This window comes from Mytilus californianus, unplaced genomic scaffold (genome assembly GCF_021869535.1).
Source record: "Mytilus californianus isolate M0D057914Y unplaced genomic scaffold, xbMytCali1.0.p SCAF_5, whole genome shotgun sequence".
NCBI lineage: Eukaryota > Metazoa > Mollusca > Bivalvia > Mytilida > Mytilidae > Mytilus > Mytilus californianus.
Window position 1 is genome coordinate 50884748 of NW_026262701.1, and position 27459 is coordinate 50912206.

At 31.8% G+C, this 27459-nt stretch overlaps 1 protein-coding gene across 4 annotated transcripts; it reads right to left on the minus strand.

Annotated features, from left to right (window-relative positions):
* On the minus strand, positions 1 to 23248 carry LOC127702451 (uncharacterized). 4 transcript variants are annotated; one of them, XM_052206650.1, is made up of 14 exons: positions 23075 to 23248; positions 21173 to 21511; positions 18529 to 18810; positions 16988 to 17278; positions 16207 to 16497; positions 15448 to 15735; positions 13556 to 13843; positions 12309 to 12629; positions 11583 to 11864; positions 7934 to 8254; positions 6287 to 6382; positions 3980 to 4013; positions 3325 to 3407; positions 1 to 2014 (listed from the first exon to the last, which is right to left on the minus strand). In XM_052206650.1, the coding sequence occupies exons 1-14, from the start codon at positions 23172 to 23174 to the stop codon at positions 1929 to 1931; spliced, it is 3102 nt and encodes a 1033-aa protein (XP_052062610.1). In that variant the 5' UTR covers positions 23175 to 23248; the 3' UTR covers positions 1 to 1928. The 4 variants fall into 4 exon arrangements, with proteins under 4 accessions (XP_052062610.1, XP_052062611.1, XP_052062612.1 ...); XM_052206651.1 differs by lacking the exon at positions 6287 to 6382; XM_052206652.1 differs by lacking the exons at positions 11583 to 11864; positions 12309 to 12629.
* Positions 23249 to 27459: the final 4211 nt, after the last annotated feature.

Sequence of the window (27459 nt, forward strand, 5' to 3'; positions counted from 1 at the left end):
TATTAAATCTCCATTTATTTTTAGCATATTTTGAAAAGGAGATAATACACAAAAGACAAATCTATTATATTTTTACATTTCCAAATATGCATGTATCACAAGTAAATATTTCATATGTAGTATAGTTTTAAACAATGATGTAGACATTAAACAAATCATGCTTTGATAAAAAAGAAATATTTTGTTCACAGGTGCTTTTCATGATGGTGCTCCTTGACTGTTAAATCTATATGACACCAGATCTTCAGTATTTATCATACAATTCGTAAGTATGTATAATATTTTAATTAACTTTAAACATTACAATACCATTTATAAAACAAAATGATTTCATAGCATATTGGAAACATTAAAAAGGTATTTTTTTCTAGTTTTATAATTATAAGTAACAATGAGCTAAACTTGATATGAATAGTATGTAAATTAAGTACGGAGCACAACCATTTTGAAGTCACTGTGCTCTACTATACATGTATTTATGTGCGGTATATTTTAATTTTATGATATCCTTAGATACTATATAGATTTTTTGTATTTGATGTTAAAATTTGATGTGGTCACTGCTCAATTCAGTACATGAAAAACATTGTGCTTATTTCGTTGTATTAAGTAAGAAAAGTGGATATAATTGCATTTGCTCAATTAGTTTCACATGGTTTCAAAATAGCTGGAGAATTTTAGCAGATTTATTTTTAATGTTTGTTTAACCAAAGTGCATTATAACATAATGTATCATTTTGAAAACAAGACAGTAAGACTTTACTGATGTGATACATTTTACTGCATATTAATAATTCATACAAACAAAAAAATATTTCTTGAATAAATAAAACAATTGAATATCAATCAATGTAAATTTCCTTCATTCTTTGCAGAAACTAATTTGAAGAAACATTCTATAAAAGAAAAGTGCCATTTATTCCAGATAGGAATAAAAACAAATTTTGAGTTATCTCTCTTTGCTTAAACACTTTGAACGGAAAGTTCCTATAGGAAAGGGTCTTTGCAAAGTTGAATACGAAGTTGAAAACGTCGTCAAATATACGTCACTGATTAGTCTTTTGTAGACAAACGCGCGTCTGGCGTACACAATTTTAATCTTGTCATCTATGATGAGTTTATTACTATCTACTACACCATTTTTGTTGGCGTCTTTGTTAGATTGATTTATATAATCGTTTGAATTTTTTAATCAGTTGTGATGTATGTCTGCGACGTATGTTTACAAAGTTTTGGCTGCTGGGTCCCAATTATTGTCACATTAACCTATAATGGTTGTTTGGGTTGCTTACCCAATTTTGTCAATATAACGGAACTATAAACAACTGTCATACAAGTGGGATGTTTAGCTAGCTATAAAACCAGGTTTAACCACCATTTCTTTCGGAAAATGCCTGTGCCAAGTCAGGAATATGCAGTTGTTTTTCACTTGTTCTGTTGATTGAAAGTGGTTAATTTTCATGGACTTGCACTTTTTGAATTTGCCTGGAGTTAAGTTTTTTGTTATACTTTTTTACTTGTTTCTACAAACTCAATACTCAGCACATAAATGCAGTTCCTGGCTAAGTTTTATCTTAGAATATTAACATATTTAGTTTACATTAGAAATGTTCAAGATAATAAACAAACGTTAGTTTTTCTCGTTTGAATTGTTTTACATTTGTCATTTCGGGGCCTTTTATAGCTGAATATGCGGTATGGGGTTTTGCTCACTGTTGAAGGCCGTACGGTGACCTATAGTTTTTAATTTCTGTGTCATTTGGTCTCTTGTGGAGAGTTGTCTCATTGGCAATCATACCACATCTTCTTATTTTTATAAATCCTATGTTAATGTAATCTCGAAATAGTTTAATGATACTTTGATAAAACAACTATAAGTTTTTCAATTGTATACAGAAGCAATACATTTCATGGTTTTTCCAAAACATTCAGTTTCTATCAAATGGTATCTGCTCATATTCATTTTCTGTCAATGTATATCTATTATGCGGTGTGGTTTCCTCATCTCCTTGTCCTGAAACGGGACCACATAAACACATAGAAATAAATTAAAACGCACTCAAAACTATTCAATTAAGTAAACAAATTAATAAAAGCTATATTTTCCACCAAAATGTTGCATAGAACTATGTAAAATATAATCGGTAGGTTAAAAACACTCAGAAACGTGTTAAAGTAACATTCATTGACATTATCATAATGTTTATTAAGCAACTGCATCAGTTTATTATCAAATGTTCAACGCCTCAATAGGAGAAATGGAAACATATTGTCCTCCATAACGACAAAACTAACATTTTCTAAATTTGCGCAACTTTTTGTATTTAAAAACCATGACACAACATGTATGCGCGATATTAGTACTTTATTATTCTTTTTTTACAAATTGAAGTCAAATTGCGGCATTACCATCTTCTTGGGGAGCTGTTTATAGTATCATTGGCAGTCGTCATTTTACATCAAATTTATATAAAAAAACAAAATGAAAGCATTTTCGAAAGGTTATGGAGAAATATATGTCGATGTGTTTCAAAAATCATATTGTAACTATGCACATTGCAGTTATTAATAAATAAATTAATACATCAAAAGTTTCTTCAAAATTGTCCTTCACCTGATCTAGTTGGGGTATACAAGATTCAATATAATTCCAGGAAAATGAAATACTTCATTTTCCCTTGTTGATTGAATGTTGATTGTTGCTATTTTTAAGACACTAAAATATTATAATTTAAAGAAACATGCCGTATGTCATATGTTTCAGTTTTCCATTATTTGAAGAATTTGGTATTGGTGACAAATAACTTATTCTCAACTTTTATAGGCTCGGGACGATTTAGAATTTGAGGTATTGTTTGAATACTTGTCTATTGTTGAAAATGGCATGATTCCCCTGGATGTCGTTTTTTTTTATTTTTGTCGTTTGGTTGCTGTCTCATTAACTCAAACCCCAGTTTTCCTTTTATTAAAGAAAACATTCTCACTAACATTTGTTTAGAGTAGCACTGCATTTTTGAAATAACCGATCTGTAACATGAACATCTGGTACTTTTTGGTTTACAGCTCTTCAACGTTTTCGGTCGTTATACATCCTTGGCTTTCAAGTATTCGGCTTTGAGCGTTCCTGATGAAGGTAAATCCAGAAAAGCGCTTCGGACGCATGAAATTCATTACGTGTTGTTTTAATATTTTTTTTATTGTACAAATACGAACTTTTATTGCCTTGAAATTTTAGGATGAATATATCCATATTTAATATATAAAATTTGAGGACACTAGAAAGAATATAAAATATTTCAGTGTGCGTTATAAGTGAAATCATACTTAGATTCTCAATAAACATATCTATTTCTTCATAAAACTGGGTATCAATTCGTCGTCCCACCACAGCATTACTAGTATACAGACTGAAAAATCATAGAGTAGTAGATATCAGGGTAAACATACTTTTGCTGTCTTTGGTAACTTATAAGATTGAACATAAATATGAATCAGAGGGACAATGAACAACTGTTATACTTGCAAGTTTACTGAATCTCGAAGCACCATATGATGAATCTGTGCTTAACGCCGTTTATTTTGTAGATGCGTGTCGTTACATCAAAGTTTTGTGTAAAGGGTCCCTGATGTATGCATTTCGCCATTGCTTTTGGTTGTTGTTGTCCATGTCCTGCATTGACTTACGTTTCATGATTGTCATTTAACATCTTCTAATCTCATTAGTATAAAGCAATATTCTGAATTCAACAACACAAGGAAGAAATTATTTAGAAAACTGAATTTATGATGATTTTCTAATCAAATGTTATAATGAAAATACTTTTTTTTATATGTAAAACATATAATGGTTTTATTTCACAAATAATATTGATAATTGCGGGGGAAAAATGCTGGAAATCATTTATAATTAAAAAAAATTTATTTAAATGCAAAAAGCATGTTCTTAAAACACTTTGTGTTATCCTTGAATAAGAGTTACCTTTTTCTATTGAACCGGAATTTCTTTTTTCTTCCTAGATATGAAATAGATTAGTTATAAAAAATTGTGCTCTTTGCATTGAAGTCACAAATAAATATCATGTTATACAGTACAATTTTAACAATGTGCACAAATAGACAATTTTTGATAAATTCATGGGATAAAGAAAATCATTACTGAGAAACTAAGAAACTATAAAGAAAGATCGTGATATTGAACATTTCACTTTAATCCATACATTTTGATTTCTTTACAGTTTCTCTATCCAATCGTAAAAATGCAACACTCTTTGTCAGTTTAAAATTCGTTACGCAATCGAAATTTTGTTGTATGAAACAGGAAATCGTTAAGATTTAAATACTTAGTGCAAGTTTGAAAATGTTGTAACATTTAGTGTCCCTAATATAAGACATACTTTTCGTTTTAGTTACAGAAACAGCTTGACAAAAAGTTATATATTTCCGAAAATAAAGAATAGGAAATTCAAGTAAATAATTTAGTGCAATTATACTTTTATACACAGGAGACGATAAATCTATATTTATAAGGTTTTGTATGCTACTTACGAGCGGCTTAGTTTTGTCACACATAAACACAAGACGGTAATCGACGATTTGAAAGTCCGCGTTTACATGTTTAAAAAAAACGTTTTCAAGTATTTCGATAAAGAAATACGGTAAAAGTTAAAACACAAAAAAAAAAACGTTTTGCATGATTATTTTATCATGTCTAGTATACAAACAAAAGTAAATCTTGAATATAACTAATCCTATACAAAACTGTCCATATTATAAAGTAATTCAGTCAAGATTCCTACCACGTCTTTGTTTAAACAAACTTCCATTATGTGGAAACGTTAAGTCCATATTGTGCTATAGGAAACAAAAAATATAAAACCTTTTCTAACTTGTTTTAAAAGTGTGATTCATGTTTTGATGTTACACCATTGTAACAGGTAAGGGGATGGCAAGATGCTTACATTAATGTTTAACCCTCCCACATTATTTATGTGTGCCTGTCCCAATTCAGGAGCTTGTAATTCAGTGGTTTTAGCTGGTTGCTGTTTGTTATGTTTTTGGTTTTCTCTTTTGAATTGTTTCAAATTATGTTATAACTGTTGTAGTGATAGCTTACTATAAGGTATACATTCCGCTCATTGTTGATAGCCTTAAAGTGACCTTCTCATGTTTAGATCCTCGTACGTTGGTCTCTGGTGGATGGTTGACTCATTGCAAATCATACCACATCTCCTTATTTTTAGAATCATTAAAAGAGAGGCAAAGGATACCAAAGGGACATTCAAACTCAATCGAAAAATAAATTGACAACGCCATGGCTACAAAAGTTATAGACAAACAGACAAACAACAGTACACAAAGCAACATAGAAAACCAAAGACTAAGCAACACGAACCCCACCAAAAACTGGGGTTGATCTCAGTTGCTCTGGAAGGGTAAGCAGATCCTGATCTACATGTGGCACCCGTCTTGTTGCTCATGTTAGTACAAATCCGGTTATATGTCTAATTCGGTAGGTCGCATTCAGGGAAGGGGAACGAGATTGTACTTACGACAATTGGAACATATCCGTCGTCATCTGTGAAACAGATATTCCATAACGGTCAACCAACTCGTGTTGGCGTCCGTAAAATTTACGAAGGGATGATTTCAACTTCACCACTTGGAACTCTTGGTTTAATAGCTTCCTTATGAGCAGTAACCCTCTATCAAGGAAATCAGGATAGGAAACATACGCCCTTGAATATTGTAACTGGGAGATATAAACTCCGTATGCAGGCGCTGCTTGAATGTTGCTACATAGAAATGGAAAGTTGACAATTGGGAAGCTTAAATCATCTCTTTTGTCGTAAAGTTTTGTTTTCATGCGACCTTCATTGTCAATTTCTAGATGTAAATCAAGATATGAGACAGACTTAACTGTCTCTGTATCCTTTATCTCAAGATCCATGGGATAGATGCGTTCAACATAGTCACCAAATTTTGAATTATTTAGTGAGAGAACATCATCTTTATAGCGGAAAGTGAAATTAAAGGATACTGCTAACTTCCTTTCTTTTTTCCTTAGAAGAAAGTCATTAAGTAATTAGATAGCTGCTGTACTATTTATCACTGAATGCAGGTATTTTGTCAACAAACAAAACACTATACATTACTATTACGTCATATGGTTTTAGAATTTGCCATTGATATCTTCTCGGTCTTTGTTATTACTCAATTCAACTAATAGGTGATCACTGTAAAATATCTAAACCCTTCGGTTTGAAACACGAATTGTGATTTTACGTACCTTTAGTTGCTCTACATATTATTATAATTAGACCTGTGATGACAATTCCTGTTGCTAATAATAGTGAAATTATCAACACTGTGTGTACTGTGTTATCTAGTATAGAAATAAATATGAAAATTCATCGAGCGGAATCTAGAATATTAATTTATAATAATCAATAATCGATTGAAAAATATAACTGAATATATTTTGTATTTCACCTAAAACAAACTACGCTTAATGTAGTCTTATATCAATACGCAAAAATATAAGGAAATGCACCCTCAGAATATATTGGAATCATCCTTAGGAATGTTTATATCCAAGCACTTCTAAATATCAATACGACCTTCTGTTTTGTAATTAAAATGTATAACATGACGTTGTCAGTTTCTCTTCGACATATGAGTTTGAATGTCCCTTTGGTATCTTCCGCTTTTGCTTATTTTTCATACAATATCAATGCTGATAATGGATTGGTTAATCTGATTACCCTTTCGCAGCACATGAGATCGCTCCAGATTTTTGGTAGGGTTTGTGTTGCTCAGTCTTAAGCTGTCAATGTTGTGTTTTGTATACTGATGTTTATCTTATGGTCGTTTCCGTTTTTTGCCACAGCATTGTCAATTCGTTTTCGACTTATGTGTTTTATTATCCCTTTGGTATCTTTCGCTTGCTTTTAATTTCTGTTTACACATAAATATAAAGATTATATCACGACATATCACATTAGAGGCAACAGTAGTTTACCGATGTTCAAATCCCGTAAATCCATTTAGAATTTCCAAATTAAAATAAAATTTTCTTGAGGGAATGTGATAAGTAAAACGACATACGATTGGGTGGAGAGTTTGTTACATCTCCGATACTTGGAGTTAACAACAATAATGATGTGCGTAATTTTCAAATACTTGATATTTTGAATTAGAAATAAGAATAGAACTATGAATTGAGAATATTATTTTCTTGAATTAGTTTTGATATCTGGTATAAAAATAGACTCTTTTTAGTTAATACTTGATCAGAAATGTGATGCAGTTGGAATAAAATTCTATTTTTGAACGATTAAATCAAGGGTCAATTATTTTTGATAACTGTGTTGATTGCATATATCACATTGAACTTTCTTCAACATATACCTTTATACCTAATTTAATACTGACATGTACTTAAAAATTACAAGGATTGTTCGAAATATTAAGCTCTTCCAATATTTTACATTCTCCATCATGATTCGTTAGAACGTTATGGAATATCTGTATCGAAGATGACTATATATATGGGCCACATGATGTAGCATTAATAAGTCTTCCCTCTTCACATTATTTTTGCCACAAGATCATCTCGGTATTTGAAGAGGTTCATGATACTGAATTCTTAGTTTTTAGTTGACTTTTGTTTGTCTTTTCGTTATTTTCTTTTAACCTATGCGTCTTCCCACAAAATGTGCATGTTGTTGCAAAGTATCAACCTTTTAACAGATAAAATTAATGTTGTTAAACGCAACTTTATTATACATTGTCAAATTTTAACAGCGAAATCAAAGAATAACAAAGAATAATGAATAAGGAAGACCAGCAAATCATGCATCGATAATGTAGTTAAAAGTCGAAAGATGGTTATCATCAGAAAATAAAATCTCCAAACTAACAATCGTACACTCACCATCTTTTTCAAAGGTATGAGATGTTGAGAAATGTTCAGTTTTCACAGTAAGGCGATATATAGACATATCCACATCGCATCCTGGTTTCAATTGAAGTGTTGCAATTTTCGCCTTTACTGGAACTTCAATATTATGCATATTTACAGAATGAGTGGTTGCTTTTACATTTGGTCTTTGGTGTTCTGATGAATGTAATAATCTTCCATTCTTATACCAAGTAACTGCTGATTTTTCATCAAAAGAATAAAATTCAACGCTAAGTAAGCATTCTGCTTTTGAAGTATGCTTCACTACAGAGCTGTTTACAATAACAGGTGGACCTGGAATAAATAGGTCGAATGCTCACGATACAGAATGGTGTCACTAGTAAATGTTTTAAGTCTGAAACGGTATTTTGATTTGAACATGATCTGAAAAGTCTGAACAATACATTATTAAGTAATGTTCAGCATTTCAGTCAATTTTCAGATTTATCAACTGTGGTGAATTCAATACTGTTTAAACAGTTCGCTTGCAGTCAATTCAGTAGCATTTTAGATATTTTAGTATGATGATGATGTGTTCAGGAAAATTGCAACTACTGAACAGTCTGAATATTGACAGAACAGTTATTAATTGACTGCAAGCGTAATGTCTAAACAATGCTGAGTTTCCCGCAATGGTTGTCTGAAGAACTGAAAATAAAGCAATAATTTATTATTCAGTTTTTTAAGAGCTGTTCAAATCAAAATGATTGTTTCAGATAAACATTGGTTTATTAGGGCCGTAGCACCCTGCTGTAATTTTTGAAAGTATCGGTATCCAACATTGAATTAAGATGCTATTGAGAATTGGGATAAAAATTGTGCCAAATACGACAGAAAGGTATAACGGAAAACAAAATTGGAATGAGTGTCGTAATATCATCCACGACTCACTCCATACTTACTGTTTGAAATGGATAAAACGGGAAAAAGCTGACAAAAAATCTTTGGGCTCTTTTTTTAATTCAGTAATGAACATAGTTGATATACGTATTCAACATTTTAAAGAACATTTTACTCTTAACAAAAACCACAATAAACCTATTTCTCGTATCAAACATAAACTAAAAGAACTAGCCAAGGAATTTGTTTTTGTCCCGGCCGATAAAGCTGCTAATAATATTATTATTGTTTGACGTAAATTTTACATTGAGGTTCTGAAAAAAGAAATCACCAATTCACCAACATTCCAACTGACTCCATTTTCAGAAAACGACATCTGTAACAAACATAAACTTTTAGCTACCGCTTTACAAGCAGAACCAAATACAATGAAAGTCCCAACTATGTATTGGCTTCCGAAGCTACACAAAACACCTTACAAATATAGATTTATTTCGTCTTCAAGCCATTGTTCCACTACTAAATTGTCTATTCTTCTTACCAGTACACTTGGTACAATCAAAAACCTGATAATAAATTGTTCAAATAAGGCCTTCGAAAATAGTGGAATTAATTACTTTTGGAGTGTCAAGAACTCGTTGGAAGTACTTGATAAATTACATGCATATATTGGTGATTTTGAATCTGTTCAAAGTTTTGATTTTTCTACCCTATATACAACATTGCCTCACATTCTCATTAAGAAAAAATTCACACACCTAATTAAATGGGCATTTAAAAAGTCAGAATGTGAATATATATGTTCAAACTCTTTTAGGTCATTTTTTAGTAGCATTAAACAAAAAAACTATGTCAATTGGACATGCTTTGATACTATATATGTTCGCTTTGGAGATTCCGTATATCGTCAGGTTATCGGAATTCCAATGGGGACTTACTGTGCACCACTTATTGCGGACCTTTTTTTGTATTGCTATGAGTTACAATTTATGACAAAAATCAGCAAAGACCCATCGAAACAACATCTGATACACAAATTTAATAATACTTTCAGATATTTGGATGATATTTTGTTCCCTTGTCACCATCTTACGGTGTTTATATATCTCAACTTGTACGATTCGCTCGTGTATGTAACAATGTTTTAGATTTTAACGAGAGAAATTTATATATTACTGAAAAATTATTACACCAGGGTTTTCGATATCACAAACTAGTCAAAACATTTACTAAATTTTATCATCGGTATAAGGACATCATTCGTAAATATAGCTCAACATGCAGACTTCTTATACGTTCAGGTATTTAACATTCAATTTTTTATGGAAATATTCTTTATAAAGCACAAAAATGTCAGTATTCACCTCTGAAGCTTACAAAATCTTTAAATAGACTTATTAAGAAGGGATATAGTTACGATACTGTTGTCAGGTCATTAAAGATTTCATATTTTGGCGTTAATATTGATTCACTTATAGGATCTTTGCATCGGCACTAAACACATTTATTTAAAAACCAGTTGTTGGCATGACACGGGTTATGTTCTTCTCATATATGTTATGATGGTATGATACTAAACCCCTAACGGGAAGGATTGTGCCTGATATTCATATGATGAAGACATAATCTTTCAATCAGTTTAATTGAAGTCTGGAGCTGGCATGTCAGTTAACTGCTAGTAGTCTGTTGTTATTTATGTATTATTGTCATTTTGTTAATTTTCTTTGGTTACATCTTCTGACATCAGACTCGGACTTCTCTTGAACTGAATTTTAATGTGCGTATTGTTATGCGTTTACTTTTCTACATTGGCTAGAGGTATAGGGGGAGGGTTGAGATCTCATAAACATGTTTAACCCCGCCGCATTTTTGCGCCTGTCCCAAGTCAGGAGCCTCTAGCCTTTGTTAGTCTTGTATTATTTTTAATTTTAGTTTCTTGTGTACAATTTGGAGTTTAGTATGGCGTTCATTATCACTGAACTAGTATATATATTTGTTTAGGGGCCAGCTGAAGGACGCCTCCGGGTGCGGGAATTTCTCGCTGCATTGAAGACCTGTTGGTGACCTTCTGCTGTTGTCTGTTCTATGGTCGGGTTGTTGTCTCTTTGACACATTCCCCATTTCCATTCTCAATTTTAAAATGTCGTTGATGCAACTCGCAATCTGTTTAATTTACTCAGGTATGTCAAGCGGGCAGATAAGCGCTCATATTATTTTGAAGACAAGGTTTAATTTATGAAGATTGTTGACGTCTAGATATCTTTTGTTGCAGTCTCATTGCTGTACTTGTATACCCACATTTCAGTTTATTCACATTTATCTACTAAATCAAAAGTATCAATCACTTTTGACCGAATGTACTTACCTGTGATCAAAATGATGTGCAAGGCAAAAAACAAAAACAATTGTATGGCTGAAGCAATGCAACCAAAAACCGAAGGTCATAATCCATCTGCTCGATTTGTGTTCTTCGACATTACAATTTTAATGTGTAGTAGTTTTGATTATAAAGTGTAACTCTCTGAAGTATTGATTAAATGTTTAAGTCACTTGGCCTAATGGTTTAGAAACTCTACTTTCAACAACAGTTTCGCTATAAAATGAATACATGTATTTCGTTGAACCACAGTTTTTATTAAGTCTTTTCAACTTCATTATGATGGTTTTTTTTTCCCTTTTTATGTATTTGTTTTTGTTTGTTAATAAGGGGCGTAATTTTTTATTTCATTGTTCGAACAGCGGTTTAATACCATCAATTTATATATCAAAAATCTCTTTTTACCTGGTACACTTAGAAAAGTGGTTGAATTAAAAACAGTTGTGTTCTTCCTTGAATCAGTAACGGTACATGTGTAGTTCCCTATATCTTCATATGTACAGAAAGGTATCTGGATAAACGTCTGTTTCCCTGAGGAAAATCCATCCATTTGACGTATTTCTACATCATTATAATGGTGGATCCACTTTCCAAAGTGAAATAAGTCTGGTAAGTTTTCTTCTTGACAGGTGAGTTTTATCTCTGAATTACTTTCACACACGTCTTTTCTATGTGAAACATTATGTCCTTTGTCCGAAAAGGCAAAAAGAAAATAATCAAAATTGTAAGTTAAAAAGGGCAACTACGGAAAAGAATCTAGAGATAAAACTGTATAGATAATTAGATTTATGACATAACCTGAGATCATCTCGGTGTTTGAAGATAATCGCGATGCTGAACCTATCGATTTCTGTGGACTTTGCTTGTCTTTTCGTCTTATTGTTTTTAATCTTTATCTAAGTGCCTTCCCACAGAATGTGTATGTTGTTGAAAAAAAATAAATCTTAACTATTCTAACAGTTAAAAACAGAAAGATAATGTTATTTATGGCGACTTTATTATACATTGTAAAAGTTCGACAGCAAAATCAAAGAATAACAAAGACTTGTGAAAAAGGAAGACAAGCCAATCATATACGTTGCTTATGTGGTCAATGACGAAAAATGTGAAATGCAACCATCTTAGACTCACCATCTTTTTCAAAAGTATGAGATGTTGAGAAATTGTTTGTTTTCACAGTAAGGCGATATATAGACGTATCCACATCGCATCCTGGTTTCAGTTGAAGTGTTGCAATTTTCGCCTTTACTGGAACTTCAATATTATGCATATTTACAGAATGAGTGGTTGCTTTTACATTTGGTCTTTGGTGTTCTGATGAATGTATTACTCTTCCATTCTTATACCAAGTAACTGCTGATTTTTCATCAAAAGAATAAAATTCAACGCTAAGTAAGCATTCTGCTTTTGAAGTATGCTTCACTACAGAGCTGTTTACAATAACAGGTGGACCTGAAATAAAAAGGTTGAATGCTGATTTCAAAGCCATTTGTCAATTCCTCACAATGCAGAATTGTGTCAACTATTTCACCCATTAGCAAACGAATTTAGTTTGAAATGGTATGTTGATCTGAACATGATCTGAAAAGACTGAAGAATACATTATTCAGTCATGTTCAGCAAAAAATGATTGTAGAACTGAAAATGAATCAATAATTTATTGTTTAGTTTATTAAGAGCTTTTAAGATTAAAATGATACATTCAGATCAACATTGATTTATTAGGGCCGAAGCACCCTGCTGTAATTTTTGAAAATATCGGAATCCAACATTGAAATAAGATGCTATTGAGAATTGGAGTAAAATTTGTGCTAAATACGACAGAAAGGTATAAAAGAAAACAAAATGTCGTAGCTGCAAATCGCAATCTGTTTAATTTACTCAGGTATGTCACGCGGGCAGATAAGCGCTTAGAATATTTTGAAGACATGGTTTGATTTATGAAGATTGTTGACGTCTAGATATCTTTTGTTGCAGTCTAATTGATGTACTAGTATACCCACATTTCAGTTTATTCACATTTATCTAATGCAACCAAAACCCGAAGGTCATATCCCATCTGCTCGATTTGTGTTCTTCGACATTACAATTTTAATGTGCAGTAGTTTTGATTAAAAATGTATCTCTCTAAATAGTTGATTTAATGTTTAAGTCACTTGGCCTAATGGTTTAGAAAATCTACTTTCAACAACAGTTTAGCTATAAAATGAATACATGTATTTCGTTGAAACACAGTTTTACGTGTTTTTAACTTCATTATGATGTTTTTTTCCTTTTCAATGAATTGTTTTTGTGAATATGAGGGCGTAATTTTCTAAATTCATTATTCGAACAGCGGTTTAATAACATCAATTTATATATTAAGAATCTCTTTTTACCTGGTACACTTAGAAAAGTGGTTGAATTCAAAACAGTTGTGTTCTTCCTTGAATCAGTAACGGTACATGTGTAGTTCCCTATATCTTCATATGTACAGAAAGGTATCTGGATAAACGTCTGTTTCCCTGAGGAAAATCCATCCATTTGACGTATTTCTACATCATTATAATGGTGGATCCATTTTCCAAAGTGAAATAAGTCTGGTAAGTTTTCTTCTTGACAGGTGAGTTTTATCTCTGAATTACTTTCACACACGTCTTTTCCATGTGATACATTATGTCCTTTGTCTGAAAAGGCAAAAAGAGAATAATCAAAATTAATTAAAAACGTTTAAAAAAGGCAACTACGGAATAGCATCTTAAGATAAAGCTATAGAGATTGTACACATTTATGTAAAATCTGCCCATTAGTCAATTGTTTAATTTATTAAATCCAAATCACATTAGTAATTCCTTTATACGAAGAGTATTGTTTATTGTTCTAATGTTTGTATGTTTAAAAATTTTAATTTTATACATTTACATGTTGTCTTTTTTTCATATTGAAAGCTAAAGGAGAAACATGTAAGCAGAAATATACCAAGGGGGCAATCAAAAATCATAAGTCAATAAAACCATGGAATAAAAGAAAGGCGACGAAAAGACAAACAGAAATAAAAAAAAAACAAACAAACATAAACACAAAAAACTAAAGAAAGATCGACACGAATAAAACTGAAACAAGGGGTCAACACAGGTGCTTCAGATTGGTAATAGTTCATGTTCACCTAGTGGCACGGTCGTGTTACTCATTGCAAGGACGAATTCAGATGCAAGTCGCATTCGATAATGTCACCCTCAAGGGAAAAAGGACAAGATTGTGGTAACGACAAGTGAAATATGATTGTGTTCATTTGTGACACTGATATTCCATAGCAAATGATGACGTCTGCTTCGAAGGGGTGATTTCAACTTTACCATTTGAAACCTTTAGTGCAATAGTTTCCTTGTAAGGAGTAACCCTCTTTCAAGAAGGAGATATTTACTCGAAATGATTTCTTAGATCTAGTCGAATCATTTACGTTATCAAAATGATAGAAATGAGAACACTACATAAAAAACTATAGTTTGAGCATCACAACCCCACCAAAACAATATACGCAAAGGCACATTAAATGTTCTCGTTTAATTGTTCGTGGTTTGTCCCAGTTAAAATTATTTTGCTTTCAGTTAGTCCAGTATTTTAAAAGAAACATTTGAATTTACTTTCACATACATATATAGTTATATACGTATCAACATTGTCTTATTACTGATTATTAGTACTGTTAGATTATAAGAGGAAGTTCAAAGATATATTCAAATGGGAGGAGAATTAAAAGTAACGTTTTTGTGTAGAACATAAAATTGTACATCTTATTTATATAAAAAAAATTATCTAAAACTGATTGTATATGTCACTTTAATTCGGATCCGTTTAAACTTGTTTAAATGTTTTTATAATGTAACCGACTTTGAGTTTGTACTGCATTAAGCAAGTAGATATTTGAAAGTTTTATCAATTGTTGTCGATTGAAATCGTGTTTTTTTCTTTCTTCAGGAATAAGATTTTAGCATAACCAATTCATTTACAACATGTCACGACCTTTATATTTTAAACTACCTTTATGCAAGTGATTCTAAATGTTTGATAGTTTCTTGTGTTTTTGGAAGCTGCTCTGTTATATTTTGTTTCCATTGAATTATCATAATATAATAGCAGTCAGAAATTTTAATTGCTCGATATCAAGGGTGTAGATGTCGGAGACCAAAACCGATATCCTTTATGAATTTGGTGACTTTTTTTTTCCTTCTATGTTAATTATTAGGCTTAGATCATTATCAGGTATACGTGACGTAGTCTTAAAACTTACAAGGGAATATGTGAACAGTCAACATTGACTCGCTGTTAGATTTGTTAGAAATACATCTACATATAGTATCATCATTCTTTATGTCGGCAGTAAATACATTTTTAATTAATGTAGCGTCGTCATTCACTTCCTGTTCTATGTTGGTTATATTGTCACATGATAAATCCAGACTACTCGCTTCTGATTTGATGATATCGTAACACGTAATCGATGCTTGTTTTCCATCTATAAAATGTCCATCGTCCCCTCCATCAATTTTTAACATTGGGGATATGTTAAACAGCTCCCCTGCAAAATTATTCACATGACCAACATGAATGTAAATTATGACTAAGATGTTCAACACACTATGCGATAACATCAAAGTTTTACTAGTCTAATAACTGCAAGAATACATCTTAATATCAATTCCAAAAAATACATTTCTAATCGTTTAATCAGGGACAAAGCAAAAAATAAAACTTCCGTTAATAAATTCTTTGGCCTTTTCCGTCTTTTTTAAGCCTGGTATCGATGATGAGTTTATTTATTGAACAGATTCAGCGTCCCTACAAATAGCGCTTTTCCATATCGAAAACGCAGGGAACAATAACCTTCCCACATCTGCATTGTTCTTATTTTTTTATATTTGTTTTACCATACTTACATATTTAAAATCATATTTATATCGTCAGAATTTAAGAGGAAGATATACACGAACTATTTTTTTCCTTATACATTAATTCATATACACATATATGGTGTAATTTTATAATATACCTGTTAAATTAAAGTAAACTGTCTTTGAAACGAAACCATTCGAAACAATCAATCCATAAACATTACTTGACAGACAATCCTTAAAGTTAATGACTCCTTCCTGTTCAGTACTTAATTTGTCCATTTCTTGCATTACAAAACTATTTAATGTACCCTGTCGAAATTGGACCTGTCTATTGTTTGTCCACAAGGAATCAATTTTTATGTCTGGAAAGCTTTCAAAAGTTATCGTAATCGAACATAGTGTGGTGTTAACGTGTTCGGTATGAATTCTCTTCAGAATAATTGGTCCTGTAATAAGACAGTGTCCGTATAAAGATAAAAATAGTTTATGATAAAAAACAAATAAATAAAGAGAATGTTCTTCCACTTCAAAAGTCGTAAAGTACTAAATAAAAGGCTTTTTTGATGGCCATACGCGAACAAATACATGTATCTGTATCTAATCTCGCTGGTTATGTTTCAGATTTGTTCTTGTATAAATCATCAACCAACAGATATATATTTAATTCATTTATTGGTTCATTTCTAATCTTTCGTAAATGAGATTTTTTTTCCAGATTTGATAATTGTTTTTTGTAGATTCTAATACTTGCGATTATTCAGAGCAAGTCATGTGTTTAACTAGGACATTGGATATATTTTTGGTTTAAAGAAGTAGATTACACTGCATTTTTCTTATCATTCTTATATACTTTAATATTGTCCCATTTGGAGATACATATTATTATAAATGCCCTTAATAAGACAAATTTCGTTTAAAAAAAACATTAATACATGCCTTGTACGTATAACTCTGTCGATGTGTTTGCTACAATACTATCATTTTTCCTGACATCAACCACTGTGCAATAGTATGTCCCAATTTCTTCGTAAGTGCTATTATTGACTGTTAAGAGTGTTGTTTCATTTGAGCTAGTTGATCCTATAACACTTTTCTCTTCTTTTCCATTCTTATATTTCCAGCGTCCAAAGGCAAAAGGGTATTGTAATCCAGGTACACGGCATGCTATTGTTGTTGTGTTACCAAAGACAACGTTGGTAACTGAGGATGATTCGAATAATGGGTCATCTTAAACAATACAATATGCACGTTAGATAAGATAGGAAATTAGAAGAATTTCTGCCTTTAACTTCTTTTCAAAAATTAAGTTTTTTTTACGGTTTTATCTCCATTGTATTTTATATCTTCAAAACTGAAAATTTTTTGAACTTTCAAGCAGTCTATTACGCATATTAATGATTGATTGTCTAATATAGATTAAATCTTTTAAACTGAAGAACTTATTTTTTATAAAATACTTGAAATTACTCCTAACAGCCAAACTTTTTATCTAGCCATATTCAAAGGTACATTCTTCAAAGTTTCCCTAAAGCAAGGCCAATTAAATTAAAAGAGTTAAGTAACGGTTAGACAATGGAAATGTATTTACTATGAATTTTAGTGCATGGGTTATGAATATGTCCCACTTAAAAAGAAGATGAAATAAAAGACTTTGATCTGAGATTTATTTTCTGTTTCCGAGTTTAAAACCTCATTAAAAATGTCACACCGGAAGTAGTAGAACTCTAATACGTAAATGAATAATAAATCAAAGATTTCACGGAATTTGCATGCTTAAAATATCTTCGTGATTGATAACAAGAAAAGACGTCTTTTCAATTTTCACTTATTTCTGTAAATAAAAAAGAACAAATAACGGTTATGCTGATTTCAGTTGTGTCTTAAGTACAATGTGGTGCGATAAGCCATTGAGTTTTGACTCCTCGGCAATATTCTGCAATTAATATTCATCCCATTATCGTATTCACAAACATATTATTTCAGAAATGATGTTGTTGTAACAGTTTTTATTTTCAATACATAACGTCTCATTGACTATTATTGTACTCAGTTTGATTATGCAACGGTCGGATTCCTTGTCCGGATTTGGCTATACTTTAGGTCCATTTTGGTTTAAACAACTCTTCAACGTTTGTATTAAACTTAGGTTTTGGATTTTAAAATATTTTTGCATCACTGAAGAGACATAAATTTTCAAAATGCGCATCTGATGCGGTAGAATTTGTACCTTTTATATTGTTAAACAAACTCTATATTCTATAAACTGTTTCACTCAGAATAACGTCTAGTATACACACGTGTAGAATTACACGCCTTTAAACGGATTAATACAAGACTATCTCAGATTCATTGAATAATAAATTTATATCGAATAAGCATTAAGTCTTTAAGACAGTACATACAATTTTCATAGATTTCAAAGGTTTATTTTTAATGTAAGTAAATATCTATACATTAAATTTATTGGTTATACTTACATTGGCTAATTACCAGATCAAGTTCAGAGCTTAGATCAATGCTCATATCCTTCGACTGAACTGTACACGTACATTTTGAACTATTCTTGTCTATATCAATTGATACATTTACATTTAGACAAGTAAACTTATCAATTTCTTGTGTAATGAGTTCTCCATGGCACTGAAATGACAGATTAGTGTTTGGAATGTCTATTTTTCGAACACAACACTTGAAATCAACGCTTTCTCCATCAACAAATGGACCAGGTGGTGATATTGTGGTAATATTGTCTGTATCATCTAAATAGAAAGGAAACAATACATAATAACGTCTTTCTTGTATTGAGTTATATATAGACAAAACTTGCGTCTGACAAACCTCATATAATGGCTGGTTCTTTTATTATTTTAGTTTTAATCATTTCAGTTTATTCCGTTTTTTAATTCTATACAATATTCAAAAGCATATATTTTTATTCGTTGCTATACATTTTAATTTTATTTTTCAATAATCACTCTTTATCTAAACAATCTATATACAAACTAAAATAATACGAAGGGAATTCTTTCAAAGATAAAATTTAAACTGGTTAAATGTTGTTGTGCTTCTGTCTTTTAGATCTAATGATATCGCTCTTGTTTTTGATGTTTTGTCGAAAAAGATCAAGATATTGATTTAAGATCTTTAGCCTTTTTCGGAATGTAAAATATTATTGATCATTTCATTTTCCGTACCCCTAACAAAATAGCGTCATTGACTAAATTTCCATTGTTTATGATGTTGTAAACCAATCAAAAGGTTTTGGAAACATTTTCCCATAATGCTTCAGAGTCTGAAACACTCATTTATTCACACGTGTTCTCATCTCGAGGCGATTTAGAGCGTGACATATTGTGTGGGCACTTGTCCATGCGAAAAGACCGTATACATATATTGGTATTAAATTTGAATGTTTATTTTGATAAAAATCGTTCACGTTTACAAATCATGTTCCACTATTCATAGGTATAGTTGTCCTTGATTTCATTTTTTACATTTTCGTTTTTTTGTCAAATTGGTTTTAGGTTTTAAGTGATGTTTTTCCTTGGTATTTAGATATAAAAACTCATCAAAGATACCAGGCTTATAATACGCACAAATATGAAGAGCATTTCAAGCCAAAATTTCCGAAAAGTTGTACCAAATACGACTCTCGCCATCTTGCGGACTATTTGGCCGGTGATAATTTCGAGGACGAAACGTCCACCAGCAATTGAATCTTTCCAGCGGTTGTAAAAATCATCAAAATTACATATAGGATTATGATTGGTCAAGCAATCTATCAGTGGCGCTGGAATCTAAACAGTTGGACAGCTAATGTAGCAATCGGAGATTAGTCGGAGATCGGCGGAATATAACGACTGACATTATTCGGGTTATAAAACAGTCATATTCGGGATATTTATAAAACCAGAAGTGAGCTATCGACCGATATATGACCGGAAGTGATGTTTTATCTTCATTTACTCCATCTTGTAACATTTTGGATACAATACAAGCAAAAGGGATCATACATTTGATGCCATTTCCCTGGATAGACGTCATTGTAAAAATCCAAGATGGCCGCCATGATCGGATGGATTTTTTCGTGACTACCCATTAATATGATTACATACACCTAAAGGCATGTTCTTACAAAGTTTCATGCTTGTATCACCATTTGCATGATTTTTGTGGTAAGCTGCCCAACTAAGCTAAATCAAACGAGAAGTGGAAAAAAATTAAATGACCATAACTTTCAAAAAGTTGTGCCAAATACGGCTCAGGTTGTCTACGTCTGGGATAGAAGATCTTGTTATTTTAATAATTCAACTGTAAATCTGCAGAAAAATTAACGTATCAATGATATTTCATGTCAACAGAAAAGTGCTGACTTTTGGATTGGTGATTATCTCGGAGAAGAAACGTCAACATATACTACAGTGGATCATAAAATCTCATCACAGAAATCAGGCTTATAATTTAGTACGCCAGACGCGCGTTTCGTCATCTTTAATAGGACTCGTCAGTGGCGCTCGGGTCAAAACAGTTCAAAGACCACATCAGATACGAACTTGAAGAGCCTTAAAAACAAAAACATAAAATTGACAAGTTTTGTCACGTATCATTTCAGCTGTCCTTGTAACATATCAAACAAAGTCTTCATTTGATTTACTTCTGTTCAAATTCTGAAAATGTACATTTTAGACAACATGACTCACATGAAAAGACAAAAAGACGTTTGTGAGGATGGGTTTTTAACCATAAAACATCTTTCAGTAACACAATAATTTTGGTCCAGGATTGTGTTTATTTGTTTTTAATGAGAAATACTAGAAAGTTATAAAATTATAAATGATAAATACGTTTTAGTTATTGGTTTAATTATTCAAAATAAAATTCGAAAAACAGGATGCTAATATTCAAATGAATGCCTGCCGTCTGATTGCAGCTATAACGAATGGTGTCCAAAGGTATCGAGTACGATATCATTGTAATGATATATAATATATAATACATGATATATAATCTAGCTTATAAGCTAACAGTCAACAAAAAGACATAATCCTATTAAACAAAACTAATCTGATTCAAATATTTTCTCTTTTTCTTAAAAATATTCATAATAGTATAAGGACTTACCCAAAACTCCGATGGAAGTGGATTTATTTAAAACGTCTTCTGACGACCGATAAGTACAAACCATTGATCGTTTGTGATCGGTGATATCAACATCGTATACATTCAGGCTGTACATGCACTGAGCTGAATCGCATGAAAACTGAACTCTTCTGTCTTTTATGTCTTTTATAGAACTTTCATTGCATATTCCACTGAATAAATGTTGAGCATGTCCGAACAATAACATCACGCTTCCGGTCTCATTACATGGCTTAACAGAACACGTAAATGTTAGATTACTTCCGATAGAAACTATGGTGCCATCGTTTGTTGACAAATCAAGTTCAAACTGTACCGTTCCTGAAACAACACATTTATTTCAATATAAAAAGAAGATGTGGTATGATTGCCAATGAGACAACTCTCCACAATAGACCAAATGACACAGAAATTAACAACTATAGGTCACCATACCGCATAGTCAACTACAAAAGGCCCCGAAATGACAAATGTAAAACAATTCAAACGAGAAAACTAACGGCCTAATTTATGTACAAAATAATGAACGAAAACAAATACGAAACACAGCAACAAACGACAACCACTGAATTACAGGTTCCTGACTTGCGACAGGCACATACTGAATGCGGCGGGGTTTCAATACATGTTTATAAATGTTTAATCCATGTAGGGTGTCTTAATATATAAATTAACAAAAAATATGCCTAAAGTTATATGATAATGTTAATATTTTTTCAGTGCTTTAAAATAATGCGTTTAAATAAATAAAAATAATTCCATCGCAAAATATGCACGTATTACCATGCGACATGAGGTAAATGATGACTTGATATATTTGATAGAAGTGATATACAAATAACTCAATCTAATCAATATCATTTGCAGAAAAAAAAGAGGGTGTGGTTGGTTTGTGTTTGTGTAAGGCACGAAAAAGAGCATGTCAAGAATGATCTAAAATTGTGTACAAATACATGCACGAATACTGTAAACCAACTTATTTTCGCGGATACTTTATTTCGCGTTTAGCCCTTATTAACCCATTTCGCGGCGATTTAATTTCGCGATTTTCAAATTTGATGGATGCAGTTAAATAAGGAAACTTCCAAGTTTTACATATTCGCGACGATTTATATTTGCATTATTTTACTACTCGCGAAAGTCGCGAAAATAAATCGCTCGAGAAAATTAGTTGGTTTACAGTATGTCAAATTAATACAGTAATAACAGTAATGCATATATATCAAATATTGTTGACTAACGGAAGAATTTTCTTTAAACTATGCAAACATTTCAATGTGAGTGAAGCATATCTGACACTGCTGAATAATATCCATTCACATTAGATACGGACAAAAAAAGAGTAAAGACGACTGAAAAGAGGGAACAAATTATTTTATCCCTAATGAAATGATTAGAAACTATAATCATATTTCTGCTTATTGGTGCTATAAAATACCAGCTGCGATTCACAATGTGAAGCTTTAATTAAACTAAAACAACAAACTATTTAAACATTTTAAGGTCAGTAAGAGGAGGATAATTATCGCCATTTTGAAAAGTTGAACGGAAACTTGTCATATCCTACCAGATTTTAAGCAGTCCCTGATAAAATAACCTAATCCAAAAAATATTCTAACATGTGTTGCACCTAAATTGACGAAATCGACCTTCTGCATCTAAGACCTAGAGAGAAAGAGAGAACTGCATTCATATATAATCTTTTAACTGAGGAAATGTGCAAAAAAAGTACTCATGCAGTTTCCCGCTAAAATCAAGTGTAAACAATATGTTATTATGAATTATACAAATTACCAGATAAATTCACATTCCAAAATAGGATTCAGAAACAAGCAGCAAGTGCTTATATTAATCTGTCTTCTTATCAAGTTACTCCTAACTTACCTGTGAAGAATATAGCTGTCAGTATTATCAAACTCATAACCGTATCTCTGTTTGAACTGCTATGCCTGATCATTTTAAGTTTGCAGTTTTTATCCTGCATGTAATTTTCATGTTGATATATTATATTCCTTTCCAGGAAATACTTTTTACACGTTATTACAATTTTACTTACAGAGAAACCTACATTCCAGGGTCAATTATACAAGGAAACTAGGTCAAACGGAACTAAAAAAGTACCAAAATGTATTTGCATTTATTTCCGCAATTCATTTTGGTGTTTCCTTTAATAGTTTTTATTTCTGACTAATAGAATTCGTTTGTATTAAAACATTAAAACGTTTTCTCTTATTCATCTGGACATACTTAATCGAATCATACTTGTGGTGAATAGCCTTGTCAATTATAAGAGACAAAAAGTAAAATTTCATCAAACAATAAAGGACTTTATTAAACTATGTACTTATTAAAATTTCTAAAACAAATTACGAAATCTTTACAGTCTAAAATTTATCGATATAAAAAACGTCTCTTTCTGTCTGAAATAGATTTGCAGGTTTTGGCACATTTGTAAATAACATTAACGTTTTGGCATCCCAACACAAAAGACAGTTTCTCACGATTCGTAAACATGTTAAAGTTATCATCTTCACTGTTTATATATTCATAGAGTTCGTTCCTTAAATCGTCATAAAGCGGACATTCAAGTAGTACATGTTCCTCAGTTTCCATCTTATTATCACACATAAAGCAAGTTCGTTCATGCATTGGTAAACGTTCGTAGCGCCCGGTTTCGATTCGTATAGGTGCAACCCCACACCTGAATTGTGACTACGCTCTACGTTGAGCAGGAGATAACAGTGTTTTTTAAATAAAGTTCACAACTAATTTCGGTTTTGAATGTTCTATATGTCCTTAATTTGTTACCACCACCATCCATACGTCTTGCAGAAACTCTATGGAGATCATCCGTCCACTTATTTTTAAAATCGGTTAAAAGTTTATCTTCTATTTTAGCTAACACCGTAGTTTTATGAATGTTCGTGTCATTATACCAGTCACTAATATTACACGATTCAAACTGCTGATAAAGTCTATAATTTGAATTTTTACATGCTTTATAACGTCTAAAACTATTTTCCGCCCAGTTATGAATTCTTTTATTTAGTCGATCGGTATTCATATACCTTAAACGATTCCAATGATTTATAACGGTTTGCCACTGTCTTACACAAGGTGGTTTCCAGGCTGAATCTCCATTCACTGCTACGTTAGGTGTGTACCGTCCGACTCCCATATAAAAACGAATTGCCTTATTTTGTATCGAATTTATACATGAAAATGTTCTTTCTCCCCAAACTGCCGCTCCGTAGCTGATTGTGCTCCAAACAATCGAGTCATATAATTTTGTGAAAGAATCAAACGGTAGCCCTCAAAATGCTTTATATTTAGATATCACTAGTCCTAAGGCACGATTGGCGAATGCGGCTACGTGTTTCGCCATAATTTGATAGTCCAAATGCTCCGTTAACACTAAACCTAGGTACGTATATTTCTCCACCACATTTATGTTAAGGTCACCGCATTTAAAACTGTTTATTGTCCTTGGGGTCGAATTTGGTCGGAAATGAACAACATTTGACTTGTTATGGTTTATTGTCATCTTATTCTCCACACACCAGAGATGAAGTCCATCTAGCAAAACTTGCAAGTCTGATTCCGAGCCAGATAATAATACAAGGTCATCTGCGTAAAGTAGAATCGATACATTTTCCTCGTCAATGTTTATTCCAGCATTTAATATGAACATATATACGTAACAAGACCGTTCACATACACATTAAAACGTAACGGTGAAAGCAAATATCCTTGCTTTAGACCACATTGAACATTGAACCAGTCCGTTAATTGTCCATTTATTCGAACGCAGCACTCTACCGACTTATATAACGACACGATAGCATTATACATATTCCCGCATATTCCAATATCAAGTAATTTCTGACATAATAAATTACGGTCTATCCCATCATACGCCTTTTGACCCAACAAAGTCTCTTATTAATATGAAATATATATTCGCGTTTTCGATCCCCCTTCCCCACGCTTTTTATTATTAATACTGTTTAATCACTTGATTGGCACCAACAAATTTCACTTTGACCAGGAAACTTCGAGAATTTTTTGGAAATTTTTAATCAGTACACGACGTAGAAATACATTAACATGTTATTTTTATTTTTAATTTGATGAACAACTTATCCCGATTATTTTCGGGGGGGGGGGGCATTTTGATAATGTATTTATAATATGGATGAAAGCCTCTGCTTTTAGACTGTCATTCTTGGAGGATATATTATATATAGTTAACATTTTGGCATTGTTCGGATATTGTGTACTGTTTGATGAATTCTCATTTGATAAATATTGTACTTTTGAACTCATTTAGGTAAACATGAACTTAGGCGAGTTTTTTTAGTTTTCTTTTCAGATACAGGTCCCGTTTAGAAATAGAACTCAATGTTCTCAATCAACCCGGACGGTACCAAGTTTCAAAGAAACATGCTTCAAGGTTTAAAATAATGACCTGTGTATTTTCCCTGATTACAATGCAAACTATGATTTTGATTCGTTTGATAGTCATCGTGTGTTTTTGTCAATTGGGGGTTTACTTTTTAATGTTCCATCTTTGATAGGTCTAAGACAGAAACAATCCTGTCCACCGTTTGATAGACTGAAATACCAAAAAATCGTCGTTGACGCACATTTTTAACTTAAGAACAAATAATGTGAAGTTTTGTTAATTTTTCACTACAATAAAGGGACATTATGTGAGATGAATTTAACAATGCAAAACTTTTCATAACACTTTTAAAACAAGCCAGATACTCTTATTGATTCACACGTCATATATATAGCACGCCTTTTACGAATTAACGTATTTAATTCACGATAAGCGTATATAGCTTTGAATGGATTAAATATGTTAATGAGTAAGGCGTGGCTATATATGATTTGTAACATTAATGATAAAATTCAATGAATAAACCAGCTGTCGACTTGATATATTCATTTATTATACGGTCATCCCCAAATGCTTTATCATTTTTCAGGTTTTTGATGCCCTTAAGAATCATGAGAATTTCGTTTTTTGAAATTCTCGTGTATAAAGTTTCATTAAGCCTATCAATATCATTCGGGTTTAGGGTTGGAATATTTGTGTTTTCTTCATCGTCTGGAGCGGCATTCAAGTTTTTGAAAAAATCGAACAATTTGGTAATAGGGATGTCGGGTTGGTCTCTTTTTATTTCTACTCGTAAAGTTTTCTTTTAAAGATTCTATGGAGAACTTGGGAAATGTTATTTCGTCTTCATGAAACTCGGGAAAACAACTTATCACTTGTATAATTAACTATTAGGCAACGAACATTCATCTTTTTTAAGGGACATGTTTTTTTTAGATTGATTCTAAATGTATGAAAAAATCATTTGTTTCCAAAAGTGAGTGGATTTTTTTTAATTACATTGAAAATTTTAAAAAAAAGATACGACATTGAATTTAAATTGTTTTTCCCCTGAATATAATGTGTGAAAACATATAAGTTGGTTTTGGTATAAACTCGAAAGAAATTGTTTGTTCCGAAAGAAAAAATGACGTTAAAGTTGACAAAGAATTATTCAGGGCAAAGTTTGCTCTATAGATAGGTATGCTCTCCCAGATACCAGACTTTACCCGAAAATGAAAATCAAATAATTCATAATTTATAATAAAAGGGGTTTCTTTTTAAAGTTGTCATTAACAACAGTGATATAAATGCCATTGTTATTTGATGTAATGTAATTAAATACTTATACCACCGCAGACGACCAAATAATGGTTTTCATATGAGCTAAGCTAAATCACGGCCACCTAGAATTTTGCATAACTTAAATATCTATCTCATAAACCATAACTGACAAAAGCAAATACCTCTGTCAAAACAAAGCCAACATTCCCTGATCAGCGCTGATCTATTTATTGTACATAAACTGTATATAATTCACATGTCAGTGTCAATCTCGGATGGATAATTACTATGATATGTGATGTGTCGCGGAATAATTGTCTCTGTCAGAACAAGGGGTTTGGAGCAAATGATACTCGCACTGTAAATAGTTCCTGCTGTGTCTAATCGGTAAATTTATTAGATACTAAGATATTAATCTAGAAAATCTTATTGTTATACAACATTTTCTCTGTTAGAAAAAGAGTTTTGTACTTTTCCACACATTAAAAAAAATATCAGCACTATGAATAAAGGATCAATTGGCGATACAATTTATGATAAAATGATGATACATTATACAGCATAATGATTGCCTGTAAGTCAATGTTCTGACTTAGCTTGA